At 42.4% G+C, this 18240-nt stretch overlaps 1 protein-coding gene across 2 annotated transcripts; it reads left to right on the top strand.

Annotated features, from left to right (window-relative positions):
• Positions 1-274: 274 nt before the first annotated feature.
• LOC123365758 (zona pellucida sperm-binding protein 2-like) lies at positions 275-16024 on the top strand. Of its 2 annotated transcripts, none has more exons than XM_045008626.1 (22): positions 275-435; positions 707-759; positions 3131-3223; positions 4113-4240; positions 4939-5082; positions 5736-5819; positions 6559-6726; positions 6795-6891; positions 7024-7247; positions 7872-8025; positions 8102-8310; positions 8405-8522; positions 8630-8835; positions 11022-11136; positions 11227-11444; positions 12319-12392; positions 12482-12609; positions 13329-13518; positions 15018-15159; positions 15390-15486; positions 15713-15806; positions 15889-16024. In XM_045008626.1, exons 1-21 carry the CDS (start codon positions 413-415, stop codon positions 15781-15783), a joined length of 2736 nt encoding a protein of 911 aa, XP_044864561.1. In that variant the 5' UTR covers positions 275-412; the 3' UTR covers positions 15784-15806; positions 15889-16024. The 2 variants fall into 2 exon arrangements, with proteins under 2 accessions (XP_044864561.1, XP_044864562.1); XM_045008627.1 differs by having other exon boundaries at positions 11275-11444; positions 15889-16022.
• Positions 16025-18240: the final 2216 nt, after the last annotated feature.

Consider the following 18240-nt stretch of genomic DNA (forward strand, 5'->3'; position numbering starts at 1 on the left):
TGCCAGCTCTAACTAGGAAATATACTTGGAGGACAGTAACTCAAGGCTAGTGGTCTTCAAACCACCTCTATCTGGAGTTTACTAATTATCTCATTGTCTCTAACAACCTCATCAGTATCACTCAGGAACTGGCAAAAATCACCTCTGAAGGAACACAGAAAATAGTATAATTAACTATTAAAGTGAATCACTAGGTGAATTGAATTATAGGTGTATGATTGGGGAAGCAGCTGCAATTGATTTGCATGAGTATAAAAATGGAGTCTTGGGTTTTCTTTCTATTGTGAATCCAAAGCATTGAAAATACAGTTTGGGGTTTAACCCTACAGGCTGGCTCAGGATTCTCAAACTTTTAGTCTGCTTGTCATCACAGGAGAAAAGAGGCTACAGCTGGTAGCTGCTCTAAAGGGCAATGGTGCCAAACCTTGTGTTGAGGTGAGTGTTTGTGGTGTTTCTGTTGATTATGATTCTCCCTGTGGAGTACAGGCTGTGGTAGTCTCATGACTGTCTCCTAAATTCTTAAAAGTAAAGGAGAATGAGCCTGTATGCCCCTAAGGAGGAGGCTTACACAGACCTTGGAAGTCCATGTAATCACACCTCTAAAAGCTTTAATTAGAATTAAGCAATGCTGAAATGGAACTTCTTCCAACTAAAGAAACTGCTACCAAGACAATTGTGTATCTGCACATACTTCTTTCTCTTGCAGGTTGTTCCTAATAGGTGTATTAGCCTCTGAAATATGGACCCAAGACAGGCCAGGTAAATAATTTTATGAACTGTCTTGAAATGCAGGCAAATAGGTTTCATCCCCCTCTGTAGCTTTTCAGTAAGTGGTGGTCTGCTTCAATGCTCCAGTGTGGTGCTAGGGAAGGCATGTGGCTGCTGTAAGTATTGACCAGGTGTGTGGTGGTTCTACTTGAGTCTCCTGCCTCAGTAGACAACTTGCTCTAACCTGTGAACTTACTCTTTGCAATTTAGAGTACTTAATACTGTCACATTCATTTGTACGCTCTAGAGAAGTACACAGTCCAAATAACTGTTCTAAGGATATGGCTACACCTAGACGTCTGTGAGGCCCAGCTCAAGACATACTTGCACTAGCTCTGATCAAACTACAGCATTAAACAATGTAGCTGCAGCAATGTGAGAAGTTAGATGCTGTAAGTACCTAGCCTCTCTGACCCAGTGTCTTATCAAGCTGGGGATTGCACCTCTAGCATGATCCTCAAAATACCCTTCCCACTTATCTTTTGCTGTGGGGTCAAAGCAGTAATCCTGCTCTGAGCATTCCTAATGGATCAGACTCCCCTTCACTTTAGAAATGGTGCCTGCCTCATTGGAGTCTTGAACATGGCAATTGAGCCTGGGTCTGCTCCCTTCTTACTCACCCACCCCAATGCAGGGTGGGCAGGGAGAGGACTCAACAGGGTCTCCACCTCTTAAGTACCCTAACAATTGGGTTATAAGATTCTCATGTGGGGCTTCCTCAATTTCTCCAAGTGAAGCTGTTTCACTTTAGATAAAGTCCCCATCTCAGGAGACTTTATCCAAAGTGAAAGAGCTTCACTTGGAGAAATTGAGGAAGCCCCACATGAGAATCTTAAGACTCTTATAACCCAAATGCCTGCATCACTAGGGTATAGTCATTCTCTCTCTAGCATCACAATTCCCTGTGTCTTGTCTGAGTGGTCTTACCACTTGTCAGAAAGACACTTCTAATGCCTCTGCCTTGCAAACACTTATTCCTGTAGCTCTGCATATGAATAGTCCCTGACTTTTGTGGAATTAACTTCTTGCCAAATGTCTGTAATGGGCCACTCTCTTGCCACTTCAAAAGTTACTTTTCTGTTAATTGATTATCTCTTCAGTCTGACCTCACACTTGGTAAAACAACCCCCATCCTTTCATGTATTTATATCTGCTTCTGGATCTTGTTTTGTGGTTGGTTTTTCTTTCCCCACTTCATGCATCTGAAATGGGCTTTAGCCCACAAAAGCTTATGAACAAATAAATTTGTTAGCCTAAGGTGCCACAAGGACTCATCACTTTTGCTGATGCAGACTAACATAGCAACCACTCTGAAACCTGTTTATGTAAAGTGATTCCCATGAAAGAGTCTGTGGGACTGAGTCCCTAACTTAAAACTGGGTTTGCTTCTAAAACTCCTCCTGGAGAGCAGTGACTCTCTAAATTAGATATTCAGCTCAAGGCAGCAACTTAGAGCCTGCTGTTCTCAAACTGTTAGTTTTTTTTTTTTCCTCAAGCTAGGATTGTTACTAACTTGCAGGCTGATAATAGATCACCCCAGCCCCAAGTCACTTCAAAGTGTCCCCTGTGGTATTGAGCCCCTCATTACTGAATACCCCCTCTCCCAGAAATCCCAGATCCCCTATTCACAAAAGCGGTTTTCCAGTCTTACTCTATCACTGCTCCTGTACTATGCACAGCACTTGAGCTCAGCTATTTAAAAAAAAAAGATGTTATGACTTTGGTTTTTATATGAAACCATGCATTCTTGCACCGAACTTAACTGACAAGTTCTCACACAGGTTTCAGAGTAGCAGCCATGTTAGTCTGTATCCACAAAAAGAACTTGAGTACTTGTGGCACCTTAGTCTAACAAATTTATTTCAGCATAAGCTTTTGTGGGCTACAGCTCACTTCTTTGTTAGTCTCTAAGGTGCCACAAGTACTCAAGTTCTCCTACAATTAGTCTAGTGTAGGTGACAGGGCTGGTTCCAGCTTTTTTTGCCACCTCAGACAGGGCTGGCTTTATGAACTGTGGGGCCCAATTCAAATACCTGGCAATGGTCTGGGGCTTTGGTAGCACTTTGGGGTGGGGGCTTCCCAGTCTGGGTATTCTGCAGCACTGAAGGACCCTCACTGCCAAAATGCTGCTGAAGACCTGGTGAACCCATGGGATCCATCTGCCAGTTGGTCTCAGAGACCCTTGATAAACCCATGTGTGTGTTTTCTCTAACCTGGTGAAACTACAGGTGGCTATGGTCTTAACCATGTATTGATAGAGCTGCTGTTTGACCCCAGAAGTGGCAGCATTTCAGTAGTAGTCTAGCATCCAAGTGACTCCTATGGTGATAGTTACTAATTATTTGTCTTAATATCTCCACAGGCTCCCTGAGCTCAGAGTGCCTGGGGAGCCTCTTGCGAGTTGCACTGAATGCAGAGTACTTTGAGGACAAGTATCTGATCTTCGCTGTTGTTGGTAAGCAGAGCATGGGCCTTAAGGAAAGACTGGGGAAAGTGGGAGGAATAAGAGGCAGCTTTGAAAATGCCTATTACTCTTAATAAATGCCTAAACTCTAGGCTACTATGCACTGGGGCATCAAGTCTGTAATACTCCTATACAACACTCCTGGTATCTTTACAATGGGAGACCCAGTGTAGACCACAACAGTAGTTAAAGTAACTTCTAATGAGAAGCAAAAGAAAAAACATTTTGTTAATAGTCTAGCTAATCTGATCAATGACTCTTGTGGGAAATCCTCATTTGTACCTTTATCCACAGATATCCTGGTAACTGTACTTACTAAATCTCCAAATGTGGGTTTATTAAGATCACAACTTTAGATCAACTATAGTATGAAATAGGCTATCGATGTTCTAGGTAAACACCAAGAACTAAACTCTGCCTTGGTTAGCCTGGTGGTCAAGTGATCAAATAGATCCTTGGTTTTCTGGTAATGCATGAATTGAACTACAGGAAAATGGAAGCCACAAAGTACCTAACTCACGCCTATGGTAGCCTAGCAAGTTGCTGACAGCTGACCTTGGGTCACAGCCAGTATAACAGCTGACTTGGGGGGGTGGGACAAGAAGAAATTGAGGCACTAAGCTTATAGCTGTGATTCAGTGCTACAGATACTAAAGGGGAATGTGGGTCTGACCATTAACCATAGCTGATTACCATCATAATCAAAGTGTGACATCAAAGCAATAGTCACTGTAAAGTCTACAAAAGGGATTATTGTACAGTATAACCTTGGAATGGCTCTCTGGGATGAACTGGTAACTCTGCATGCTAATGTCCAAGGAAAAGCTCACTGACCTTGTGTAAGGTCTTCTGACAGCTCTACTCCAAAAACTTTTCACAGACCAGTTTGGCACAGCCCAGGAGATTGATGAGACCCTGGCAGCACAGTGTGGCTATACAATAGAGTATAATTATTGGGGTAACATTGAATTCCGTGCTTCCATTATAAGCTGCTACACTCATATTGAGGTAAGCCTACTGTATCTAACATGCTCTACTTTTGGATTTTAGTTATAAAATCTGTCCTTTAACACAGAAGTTATGACTTCCAATGAGTTGTACAAAGACTGTGTGCATGTCTACTAACTAGTGCCACTTAGAGAACACTGCCTAACATCCCCAGAGCTCTTTCCCAGGCATTTGGGTATATTGTGGTAGAAACATCAATGTCTACTACAAAACACATTCTAATGTGCTAACATAAGAATGAAGACCATCTAATAGCCATCTGTTCATATATTGGAAGGGTAATGTTTCTTCTGTGGCAATCTGCCCTGCTAGCAGCAGGTAATCTTTTTCTGCAACCTGATATCTGACTAGTGATGTAATTCATCATCTAACTTGGACCTCTCTCTCCAACTTCAAGCACTTGCTTTTATAACAGGGTGACTATTGGAAAGGGGCAAGGACTTTGAATCCTCTCTCAAATACTTTAGACTTGTAGGCAATACTTGTATTGGGGAGACATGCAAAATAACTTTCAAGTGCTGCACTCGTCTAGTCTACATGGACACAGATGACTTGGTTGTAATGCTTAAACACTTCATTATGGGGCAGTATTTGCATCACTAGTTAGGGATGAGCAAATAAGAGGTGGTGGAAGAGGGGACCTGTTTGGGCACATTAATCAGTATCTTGTCAAAGCTGTTGTTGCCATGTCTCTGCAGAGTGATGTGTACACACTAACTGTACAAATCCAAGCAGCTAATAATCCTGATATGAAAAATGCTCTAACTCACTTGAAGATTGTGAGTTGCCCTTACAGTCCATGGCATCCAAGAGAGTTAGTATGTGAAACTAACTACATGGAGGTAAGATCCCAAACACTGATCTTCCATGGGGAAGGGGGGAACTTGTAAAGGAGCCCTCTGGATAGGGCCTTGGATGGATCCCAAACACTTGGCAAACAAAGATTTATAAGCAGAATACACTACATGTGTAATAGGATCCAAATAGTCCAGGGACCACCTGAAAATTGGATTTTTTAATCCAATAAATTAATGGGTATTGCCTAAATAAGTAATGCTAAGTGATCAAATGTTGCACTTGTCAACATTTTTAATATCAAATAGGTTAAAGCCAAATAGTGGATCAAAACAGTATCCCGGAAAAGAACTCCTAAGTATGGGAGTCAATCCCTAAAATGGAAGTGGTTATTGCTCTACTCTTTGACAGAGGCTGTCTGGCTTCTCTGCATTCCACCATTTGATTGTACCCTTTTCATTTTAGTCTATCCAGTGCACCTACTTCTCAGGCTTCACAGTTCCAGTTAAGAAGTTGTTCTCTTGACAATCAGCCTTTTATTAAAGGCTGTTTGGTAGTTCAAGCAACAAACTTCAGACCCTTTTTTTAAAAAAAAAAAAAATTACTCCCAGCCAGGGGAATGTGATCACTAACTCAAATGTTCCTAACATAGTGGGGATCAGGAGACTAGAACTTGGTGTCACTAATGTTCCTTTACAAGGTGTCTGTCAGAAGGAACGTTCCACAGATAACAGCAGACGTGCTCCAAGATGAACCTGAGGACTGGGCTCTAGCCTTTCCAGAGGTAAGCTTAGATGCTAGCATTGTTACTCATGGCTCAATGTGTCTTTCTGTTTACAACTACTCCAGCAGTATATTGAAAGCATGCACTGAGGAGTCAGCCTCCAAAAAACTATAGGAAGAGAACAGAACTCCTGGACTGAAGGATACAGATAGGGAGACATCTCCCAGCTTCCTGGTAACAGATGTAGAGCAACAAGGGAAGGAAAGATAGGAATAGCCTCTCAAATGAGATGGCTGGTATCACTACCTCAGTAGCATCTTGAGGTCAGTGCACTATCAAATTGGCTACTATATAAAGACCACCTATAATCCATGGGTAGATTATATAACTGGTGGATAGGGAGCACAAGGAAACCATGAGCTGGTCAGTTTGAAAAACAAGTTAGTGAACCACAGAAGAAACAGCTGCTTAACTGAGGTTTTTATGGAGACTGGATGGGTGAGGTAATCTTTATTGGATCAATTTCTGAAGTTTGGTCCAATAAAAGATGTTCTCACCCACCTTCTCTCCTAATCCTAGGACTGACACAGCTACAACACTAGGTTTATAGGTACCCTAGCAGAGGGTGTACTGTCTTTCCAGGACCGCAAGATCAGCTTTTTGATGCTGAGGAGGGGAATACAAAGGCACTGAGATGAAATCTCAATTTGTCTCCAAGTGAAGTGTAAATGAGAATGGAAATGTGGTGTAGTCTGATAAAAACACATAGCAAAACTTTTGAGCTGTTTGTCTCCCTCAGGCAACAGCTGGGGCAGTGTCTATTTGGCAAGTAGTATTTCACCTACCCACTGGAAGGAAGGCTCTGTTAGCAAGTGATGCTCAGAATGCTGGCTATGGACTCAATACAACAGACACTAGGATTTTGCTGAGAGCTCCGTACAATGCTACAGAAGCACAGCTAGTCAAGGTTGGTGCACTCCTTTACCATCTGTGTGCTCTGTCACTGCACAGCTCTAAGAGCATCTACTCTTGCAGGTTCGAGGAGTGACATTCTCTGCAGTGAGAGCAAGTACATTCTACAAGCAACGATGGATGATCTTGATGGTAGATACTGCTGTGGCCTGCCCTATAGGTGAGACTTAGTATCTCTTTAAATCTAATGCTAAACACTCAGTATCTTGATGTGCTGAGATGCCTAGCTGCTAATTCCCTAAGTACTGCTCTTGATACTAATGGATATGCCTAATATTCTTTCTAAATTAAGATGGGATGGAATATACAGATGACACAATTATATGGACCATTCCAAAAAACCTCCAAACCCTCTCTGCTGGGGCAACTAGCTTCAATGATCTCCTTGTTGAAATTGGTGTGGATCTTCACAAACTTTCTGCCAGAGAAATTGCTTCCAGGAAATATGTGCTATCAAACAATACAGATGAAATTACCATCCAGATGCCCATAGGTGCAGAAGGTGGCTATTACAAGGTTAGTGGATGTCTGTCGGTCTGAGCTACAAGCAGAAGGCTAATGACTGGTAGGGAGGATTCCCCAGTCAGCTACATAAATCCAATGTGAGTGGCAAAGGGGACTTTAGAGGAGGGGGTGTTATACCCCTCACTTTTCAATTCTCCACATAAGAACACTGACCAGGGAGCTCTCAGTACTGCACCTGATGAGACTAGCTCTTCCAATTGGCCATGGCTGTCTCATATCAATGAGGGTTGAACCCATGAGGCTCTTTTGCTATTTAATGACCTTTGAGAGACATTCCCCTCTCCATTTGTGGAGAAGGTCTCTGATCTGAGGGGACTAAACTTGGAAGAGTATAAAGCTGGTGGTTTGGCGGGGGGACAGGGCAGGAGAGGAGGACAGGAATATGGATTAAGCAGTTTGAAGCTGAGAAGCACCTGCCCTGTTGTGTTTCTGCTCCTGTACAGAACTTCCCAGAATAGCAGGATAATGCAACTGCAACCTAGTATACAACTGTTAGCACAAGTAAATGGTTTTTTGTCAGTTCACCTTAGTGCTCCAGAAACTACATGTTGCATGCAACTTTCAACTATCTCAGTATTTAACATAATATACTGAACCTACAACTTGATCTTTCAGACCCATGTGAGTGAGGGACAGCATGGGACAAAATACTACATTAACTTGTTTCTGGAACATCAGTGGGAAGACAACAGGTGGGGAGTGACCAAGCATACCATCATCAAGAAAATAGAAACTCCATTTAAACTTGTACCACCCACCATAACAAACAGTAAGTAACTGAATGAACCCTAAGCTCCCACTTCACTTTCTTAGCAAAGACCTAACACCACACCACTTCTTCCTAGATACCAACTCCAGCATTAGGCTGGTCAATGTGACCGTTGGAACATTCCTCCCAGATGTGGAACTGGTGAACTTGACCATAGATGATACAACTGTAACTGTGCCTGAAGCCCTTCAGCATGGATACAAAGTCTATGAGACTAGATACCCTAATGGAAGCAAAGGCTATATAATAGAAACACCATTTGATGTGCCTAGCATTAAGAAAGAGGTATCTGTTTAGTACCTAATGCACAGGTTCTTAAACTCTATTGCTTGGAGTTTCTAAATGTGACTTGATGCTGTCTCTCTCCCTCCCCTCCCAGTACTTAACAGAGGACACTAGACTCTATACTCTGAATGTTACACTTGGCTTCATAGTACAGCCAACACATGAGACCTTCACTGTTCCAGTCATAACCATCTCTCCTGTCAAGGATGCAGGTAACAAGGGGAGGCTGTGACCATTTGTCTTATGGTGCAACTCAGATTAAGTCAGATTGAGTTCCCTTGTGCATGGAATATTATGATCACCTCTCCATCTGTTACAGTGTTGCCTAGTGCAAGAGGATTCTGTGATGATGATAACCTTTATCTAACAGTCATTCATGGCAATGTGGATCAAAACTGGCTGCCCTTCATTTCAAACCTGAGCCTATCATCAGATGCTGCTCAGAAGCACAACTATGGACTGGATGACAACGGCACCCACTTAACAATTCGTGTTCCTCTCTATGCACCTCATGTACTATATGAGGTAAAGATAACCAAATGTGCCTGGTGTCCAGCCCACTATAACTGGTGGGAGGGGAGCTAGAATTTCAGAATCCTTCAGTAGGAGAACCCTTCCAGCAAGCAATGTAGGGTGAGTCTCCTCAAAGGACTTAAGCTCAGCATTCCAATGTTGGGCTGAAGTCTCTTTGCACAGGGGTATGCAAGTCTTCCAGGGGTTCATGCATTCCTCTAGATGCCTAGTTTTACAACAGGCTACATAAAACCCTCATGAAGTCAGTAGAAAACCATTTCCTAGACCATGACTTGTTTATACTTTTTATATACTGTACCCTGAAATATAAGTACTATCTAATCCAACTGACTTACAACGTGGTTAAAAATGACTGAATAATTGCTTAATTTACTAAGTGTGCTACAGCACACTTATCTTTTTTTTTTTTCTCCCACTTATTCCATCCAGTGGGCTTTTACCACAAGGTGGCACTACACCTTCCTTACTTCCAGCTGCCTGCAGGGTCCAATCAGCTACTCCTGCTTCTAAGTAGGCCTACTGGATTGGTCCCTGCAGATAAGATAGGAAAGGGAAACACAGTTGAGTGAGTTCATGCCAAAGTTCCATCATAAGTGCCAAGTAGCTTAGCATTAGGATTTAAGCAGCTTGCTGCTAGTACATGGACAGAAATTTAGATGCCTACAGGGTTAGGCACCAATTGAGCAGGAGGCTTTGAAGGTCTAAATTTTGGACTTAGACTATCAGTGTTGGAAGGGACCTCCAGGAGATCTAGTCCAGCTCCCTGGTCAGAGCAAGACCAATCCCGCAACTAAATAATCCCTGCCAGGGCTTTGTTAAGCCTGACCTTAAACTTCTAAGGAAGGAGAGTCTACCACCTCACTAGGTAACCCATTCCAGTGCTTCACCACACTCCTAGTGAAATTTTTTTTCCCTAACCTAAAGCGAATAGCCTACTCCTTGCTCTGTTATCTGCTACCACTGAACAGTCTAGATCCATCCTCTTTGGGTAGTCCATTCATCCAGCCCATGCTTTAACTAACTTGCTGGCAAATACTATGGGAGACTGTATATTAAAAGCTCATATAGTCAAGGAATAACACATCCACTGCTTTCTCCTCATCCAAAGCCAGTTACCACCTCCATAGAAAGCAATTAAGTTAGTCAGGCACAACTTGCCCTTGGTGAATCCATGCTGACTGTTCCTGATAACTCTGCTCTCCTCAATTGATTCTTTGAGGACCTGCTCCATGATTCTTCCTTCTTCCCCCTCCCCCAACCCCTGTGACTGAAATGAGGCTGAGTTCCCCAGATTCTCCCTTTTTTAAAAAGATGGGCACTACATAAGCCTTTTCCCAGCCATCCAGGACTTCCTGATTTTGCCATGTGATTGCAGAGCCACTAGCTTTGAAAACTCATCAGCCAACCCCTTTTTAGCACCCTCAGACTTGGGTGCCTAATTCTCTGCATCTAGCTCTCCCAATATGTTGGGCTTTAAACTTGCCATTATTGTGAAATGCCAACTAATATGGGTGCTGAATCAGAAATGGAACAAATCTTGAGTTACTGTAGGTAACTTACCACAGCTGGTAGAACATCTCATGCCAGAATAAATGCCTGTGGGACACTCGTGCTAACCTTGCACTCCTAACCAAAGATTAGATTAACCCTGCTAGAGTGAAGTGGGTGGGGGGGGCAGGAATTGGCATTGTTTAGTGGAGTACTGCTGATATAAACTTGGTGCAACGTGAACCCTTACAAAGAACTCAAACATGGCACTAGAATGCCACTTCTGCAGCTAAAGCTGACAGTCAAACACTACTTGAGAAACTTCAAAACTAAACAGAATGACTAGGGAGCTTCTCCGTTAATGGCTTGTCTGACCTGACCAAGCCTCTCCTACAAACTTTTCTATATTAAAATCTAGTGTCCCAAGCACTCGGCTTGACCAGGTGGGTTAAGCTGGTCCATGGCCTCCAATGCACTGCAAAGCTATGAAATGTGGAGGCAAGGGGCAAATGCTTCATCTGGAGAAGTCACATGATTCATGCCAAAGGATAAAACCCTGGTCTCACTGAGGACATCAGTGACAACTGGGCCAAGATTTCACCTTTTGGCTTTTTAAACTGACCTGGCATGGCAATTAAAAGCTCAGTATAACTCCTATTGATCAGCAATTAACTTGTGATCTCTCCTAGGAGATTCATCCCTCTGGAATAACAGCTTCACTCCATTTAACAATGAAGGATAACACTCATGCTGACATGATAGACTTCTCAATCTCTTGCAGATTTTCACCTAAAGAACTAATAGGTAAACTTTTTGTTGTTGCCACCCTACTTTGCATGATTGAGTCAAAATGACTGGTAATGCTGGCTCTCTGCTTGGGGGAGGGGGGGGTAGGAGAGTATGCTGAATGGACACACACAATGGATGTCTGCTTGTCTTCAGACTGCCTGCCAAATGGAACAATGGTTATCACTGCACTAAAGCTAGCAGGAATCACCGATCTGGATACCAGCTTATTTGTCTTGAGAGACAAACAATGCAGGCCTGTCTCAGTGACTGAGAAGAGTGCAACATTCATATTCAACATGAACACCTGTGGAACAAGTAGAAAGGTAAAGAAACCACACTGACATGCCATCTGAGCAACCAGGTTCAGATGGAAAGAGCCATAGAGCTAGTTTTTGCAGAACATACCCATGAGATGTTAGCTGACTTTCCAGAACCAGTAGTACCTTCCTCTTTAGGTGGTCCTAACTATGATCTTGACCTGTCCCACATACTACATTCTCTGGCTCATCAGGTGCCTCCTCAACACTTGGAAGGATTCTGGCTCAAACTGAAGGCTACATTCTGCCTAGTTACAAAAGTTTTGATAGCATGAGTTTAGGATGGCTGCACCATCTGACCGACAATGTCTCTCAGTCATTCATAGAGCATGAAGACAAGTTTTTGTAAATTTCACCTCTGTTTCAGAGGCAGGTTTTGCTACCACTTCTATTGTGGTGGTCCAATGGCTGAAGCAGGATTAGTACAAGGGATCCATTGAAGAGACACAGGCTACTTCCTGCACCAAAGATGACATCTATAAATTACATAAGAGTAAGGCTTGGATGGATTACTGGGTAATGTTACTCAAGTAATTGAGCTACATCACGCAACTTTTAATGCAACATGTTTACTACAGAATATGGTAGTTCAGTTACTACTTTCACTGTACGGCATGACACCCTGGACTTACTGGCTATAGTGTTGCCAGTAGTCACAAACAGCATAAATGTGCACACTGACCAATCTCTCTCTGGAGGTTGAAGAAAAGGACACTGTTCTAATACTAGGTCTTGGCTGAGTGCAGGTGATTAGCTATGGAGGCAAAGGTGAATAGTGAGCTAACTACAGTAGCTGTTGCAGCACTTGGGTACCTCTAGCAACCTAAAACTTGACTGACTTTTGGTGTTAAGTCTCCAGCTAAATGCCTGGTTCTTTCAGTTTGAGGACACCGTTATGACCTATGAAAATGAGGTCTCCTACTTCAGACCTGGCAGCACTACACCAATATACCAGTAAGTACTGCTGTACAGATAGAAGGGGAAGGGTGGTTGTTTTTAAACAAAGATTATAACAGTCTCTAAACTCTACTTCCCACTCCCAGACTGAAGTGTGCATGTCAATATATAATAAATGAGACCATCGTTGTCCAGTACAGCTCTAGAAACAACCCAGCACCCAGTGTTGAGCCAGGGTTTGGCTCTCTTGCTCTAACCTTGAGGCTGTTCAAAGGTAAGGATGGCCATGCTGAGCAGCCAAAGAGCTGGCTTTTCTAGGGGACGGTTATGGGAGTAGCAGGAAGTGACTGATCCTAGGATGCAACATGCACCACTATTGTCACTGATTGTAGTGGTGGCACAATTCCACTTATCTCACTCAATTTCTAGTAAGTGCATAGGCACCCTCCCTCTGTCTAATTTAGAAATGTAGACACTTCTGGAAGCATGTCTTTGTACCTTAACATCCTACATTGTTGGGACTCTGTACTAAGGGATGGTATTGACAAATGTGAAGTCACAACCCACCCCAAATAAGTTAATCATCCTTTGTAAGGATGGAAACACAAGCGGGCAAGGGAAGATAAGCATGAACTATAACTCCAGCCATGCCACTCTTATCAAGGATGGCTTATAGTCCTTGCTCCACAGTGTTTCTGTAAACAAGCCAGTTGACACCATCTTCTCCCCCCCCCAACCCATATAAAGGCAGCACTTTTGTGTGTGTGTAGATCCAGGGGAGGGGTCTGATTTGCAAAGCCCCCTCCTTTGTCCTGATCACCTCATTTCCCATTCTCCAAAGATTATCCCTTCACACCCATGTGCTCATCCTTAAACTGCTGCTATAACAAGGAGATTGGGTGAGGACTTGGGCAGGGGGACAAACTATGGCTCTGGAAGAACGGCTCCTCTAATACATCAAGACTTTTTTTTTATTCTTAATCTCACTTCTAGATCAGTCTTATTCAGACTCCTATGTGGAAATAGAGTATCCTGTGGTAAAATACTTAAAAGAGGCACTGTATTTTGAAGTGGAACTGCTCCATTCTGAAGATCCACAGCTAGAATTGTATCTAGAAGACTGTTGGGCTACTACTTCCCAGGACCGAGACAGCAGCCCACAGTGGTCTATCATTACAGACAGGTAACAAAATAATCCCCTTTCTCCCCTGAGTCTCTCATACTACTCTCCTCCCTCCTCTTCTCCCTGCTGCTGTCTACAGCTGTACCACTCTAGCCTCTCTTTCTCCTCCCCCCCCCCTCCAGTGCTGCCACTGGCTACACTACTTAGACTAGGAGCCTGCCTTCTGTTCTGCTGCACAGTCTGAGTTGGAGTGAGGGGACAGGGAGCATCTCACTCAGGAGTGGGAGCTGTGGTGGCTGCTGTACTGAATAAGCATTCAAGCTTCTGAGTACTCACTTGGTCTCAGGTACTGACACTGCCCAGCATACTTGTGGTGGTACTTCTCCCCTTTCTCCTGTCAATGTGCAATACACCTACATTCTGTAACTTTAGTCTTTCAAAGTTGACTAAGGATTACAGCTTTTGGGGTGGGGGGGGGGGGACTGGCCTGAATGTCAACTTTATTTCTCTCATGCTTAAACTTAATTCTTTGAGGTAGTGAGTTCTAAAATACCTAACCTGTCCTGGTTGGCATAATTGACTATTTATGAAAACACAAGTGTTAAGTGGTACCATCAAATAACATTCTAGAATGTAAATTTGTACTCGCCTTTGTCAATATTAAACCCTCAAGTTTACACACTGCAGATGAAGCTTGCTTATTTTCAAATTGTATTTTTAGTTATAGCTTAACTTAATGGACAAAACATGCAATTCCAGTCTCATACTGCCAGTAATGATGGAGTCAAATGTAGTGAGTCATGTACATGACTCACTAACACAAATACCAAAATTCCCCTTAAGAACATGCATGATCTCATGTCAAAACAATTTGTGTACTCTAATGGCATAAAAACAGTGTCTGTCTGAAACAGTAAGCCAACTTAGTTTCTACACTAAAGGTAGTGTAGAAATATCAAACTTCTGTTTTCTGATACCTGTTAAGGCTCTAAAACTGATACCTCAAGGCTTGGGACTGGAAAGAATACATCAAATATCTCAATCTAAACTCTGTGTATAGAAGTTTAGAATATAGGAACATTAGAGCCATATCTTAATACAGGAATTAATTTAATAGTGCTCCTAAGTTATCTGCACAAAACTGATTCCAAGGGGCTATGTAGGCACCTGAAAACTCTAAAGTTGCCCCTACCAAAATCTGAAATGGCTCCCCTGATTCCCTCCAAGTATTAACCTGAACTAGAGGGAAATCCTACTTTTTTTGGCTCTGAACTAAAACTGTTACTATGCCCTTGAAAGCCATCAGAAGGGACAATGGGATTCCTACATTGAGGCATCACTTGCAGCAGAAATGACCTTCAATACAAACACTGTGGGTCTAAGACTGATTAGGTACTCTCCAAATGAGAACAAGGACGGACCTGGATTTTTGTGGCACAAATCCTTTACCACTGAGCTACATCCACTATCAGGGATTTTACTCATCTGCTTGATATTGCTATAATGACACATGTATCTTGCTAATCTAAGGCCTCTAACACTAGTCTTGCTTCTCCAAGCTGTGAAAATGCAGAGGACTCCCATCAAACAATCTTCCACAAAGTGGATAGTGACTCAAGAGTGAAGTTTCCCACTCATCTGAAGAGATTTGAGGTGAAAATGTTCACATTCATGCAAGATGGAAATGCACTACTAGAACAGGTGAGTGGCACTTACTGGCTAGAGGTGCTAGTCAAGGAATGAGCCTGAAATGCTTGTATAAAAGTACTATTACAAAGGTTAAACCTGTCTCTACCTCTAACCTTCTTTGGAGGTTGCCAGAGTGACTTTGTAGGGGGAAGTCATGCTCATTGTTTTCATCTTGCCTTTCCAAATCAATGAAAGAAACCTTATAGCAACTGCACTTCCAACAAGACTTCATTATCTTGTAGATATACTTCCACTGCAGTGTGGTGATATGTGATGCTAGGCGGCCAGCTTCAGATCTTCTTTGTGCAAGGAGATGCATTCCTAGAAAACAGAGGCTTGGTAAGTAAATCAAGAAGTCTAACTTGTGTGCTAGTGATGCACAGGTCTTGCACTCAAATGGAATCTTGATGCAACAAGCTGACATTGACACAATGTGTCAATGTCAAACTAAGTATTAACTGCAGATCTAGTATAACTTAGACCTCTGAGAAATGATGCTCATACCTGAAGTCTAACAACTTTGCTTTGGGCTGGTCAGACTCCTAAGACTTATTTCTCTTTTCAGGTCGCAGTGTTGAGGCATATCATATGCATGGGCATGTGTCTTCTGGAGCAGTTCTTATGAAAAGTAAATGAACTAGATGCTATCATCCCACAAGGTAATGCATAAGGACCCTAACATACTAGGGTGCTGCTACAGCAACTTGTTTACATTGCTAAACCACTTTTTTTATTTCACAGCCAAATGAAGACTGACACTCTGAACCTAATCAATCTATATGCAAAAAATTTATTAAATGAGAATTAAAGCGGTCTGGTCTAGTCTCATCCCTTAACTCTAAATTTAGTTGCAAATGCTGAGCCATAACTCCTTTTTAATTATCCAAAATCTCTAGTTACTGAACCTCTTTCCCTCCCCCAGTGTCGTCTACTTATACTTCAATATTAAGTGACGGTTCATAAAAAAAAAAGACATGTCTAGGTCTAACTAGGAGAAGCTTGGTCACCTTTTTGTACCTTCCTATGGAGTTACCCAAGAAGAAAATCTAATGTTAAAAATCTAGTCCACTGACTAGTCTTGGAAATCATTTTAGTATCTGACCGGTTAAACTGGATACCTAACTATGCATAGGGCTTATAGTGGGTCACATCATAAATTAACAAAACAAAATACTTGTTCATGCTGCTGCTGCTACTACTAGAAACACCTGTCGGACTCAGATTTTCATCCCTCACCCTCAGGGCTAAGCCTCCCCCAAGGCCTTGTTTGATACAGCTGTAGCAAATAAAATGCTTTTAAGAATTTTCCCATAACAGAATATCCAACAAGCCTGCTCCCTCAATGTCACCGTTCCTAGCGCCTTTAATCATCTCTCCACCTAAAACAGTGCTGCTCTGAAGCTAGTCTTAATCACTAGAGCAATCCACAGTGACTAAGAATTCCTAACATGAGGCTAGGCATGTAGAATAAACATCTAGTCTGTCCCATCTAAAATGACATCAATTCAGAGAATCTCTGAATTTTTTCCATAGCTCTTACTGAAACTTTTTAGGATCAGTCACGTTGTGCAAAGCTGTAACTGGATCAAAAACTGCCATAGCTCTACCAAAAAAATGGAAGAAGAAACTGTTTCAGGAGACCATTTGTGGCAATCCTTCACCTTCCTTCCTCTCTTCCATTGTGCAAACTGCATAGGTTAACCTAAAGGCTCTGCATTTACTTGTACAAGAACACACTGCCTTTCAAGAGTGCTGTTAAGATCTAGTGGGATACAAGTTCTTAAATTGTAGTTTAAGAAACCTTTTTTTGTTAACATCTATGATAGGGGAGGAACCATCTGTCACTTGACCTGCAAGTTGTGCTTGCTGTAGTAGGCACTTAAAATTAACCACCTAGCCTCCTGCTAATAAGTTCCATTAAACAATTTAGCTCTCCATAACATAGGAAAATGCAGCACTTGATGTAAATCCTCTTGAGCTAAAATTGCATGTTAAACTGTAGAAGGCTGGCTCTGAATCCAGCCTTCTAGGTGCAGCTTTCTGGAACTGATCTTAGCTATGCAGTCTTGTACATCTTGGTTTGTCAGACTCTAGTAGGTACTCTGACAGGATTAAACCTAGCTTGGACAACAGGTTGTTGGCAGAAGGTGGCAAACTAAACCAGTCCTCCCTGCCCTACTAACTCTTCTTCTCTCCTCCTTTTCTTCCCCCCCCCCCCCAGCTTATTTTACTTCTATAGACTTAGTTCTTGAAACAATCCTTGTGCAACTTCTTATAGGTCCTCCTTTAATCTGAACTACTAGGCTGCTCTAGGTTATGTGAGGCTTTGTGCAGTGTATGGGACAAACTTCTGTTAACTTCCACTGATTAGTCTGACCTAAATCATCTTTGCCATCCTTCTATCATGTAAACTACTATATTGTATCCTAGTGTGGAAATGGCTCTTCGAGCAGCTACCTCCTAGCTGGTTGCTGGTGGACAAATTCACAATGAGTTAATTGGTGCAGAGGCAAAACAGATCATCTTTTAAACCATAGTTCATGTGCCTTAAACATTCTGGTACTGCGGCAACACTTTCTGGCTGAAAATCTGCCAACATTGCTCTGGTGGCCTGAAATTCAGGTCTTCTGACACTTGCAGCCAGCTCTACTTCTAGCTCAAGAAGCATTTCAGAGGTGCTACCACACTAACTTGACTCCTTAGGTGCAGAGGTCCTTAAGAGTGATTTCTTACTGGTCAAAGGAAAAACTAAAATAACTGAGTCCTCCTGAATGAAATGATGTACTAAACACCAATCCTGGAGAGCTATACTGGTATACAAAATAGTATGAGGTAATGCTGGTATTGTCAATCTTGTGCTAAGAGCAGATCTCTTAATGCCCTTAGTAGAGATTGAGCTTCTGTCCTTTTTTTCAAAGGCTGTCTGCATAATCAGCCTTGGCTGGCAGACACAGCAATATCTAAAATCCTTGGGCTGGACTTCAGCCCAGTCTGTTAAAGCCTGAACACCAACCTTACTGAAATGTCTCTGAAAGGAAACCTGCACTCCAGTTGTCTGTGTGGGTTTTTTTATGGTAAACTAAAGTTGCATAG

This window comes from Mauremys mutica, chromosome 3 (genome assembly GCF_020497125.1).
Source record: "Mauremys mutica isolate MM-2020 ecotype Southern chromosome 3, ASM2049712v1, whole genome shotgun sequence".
NCBI classification, from domain to species: Eukaryota; Metazoa; Chordata; order Testudines; family Geoemydidae; genus Mauremys; species Mauremys mutica.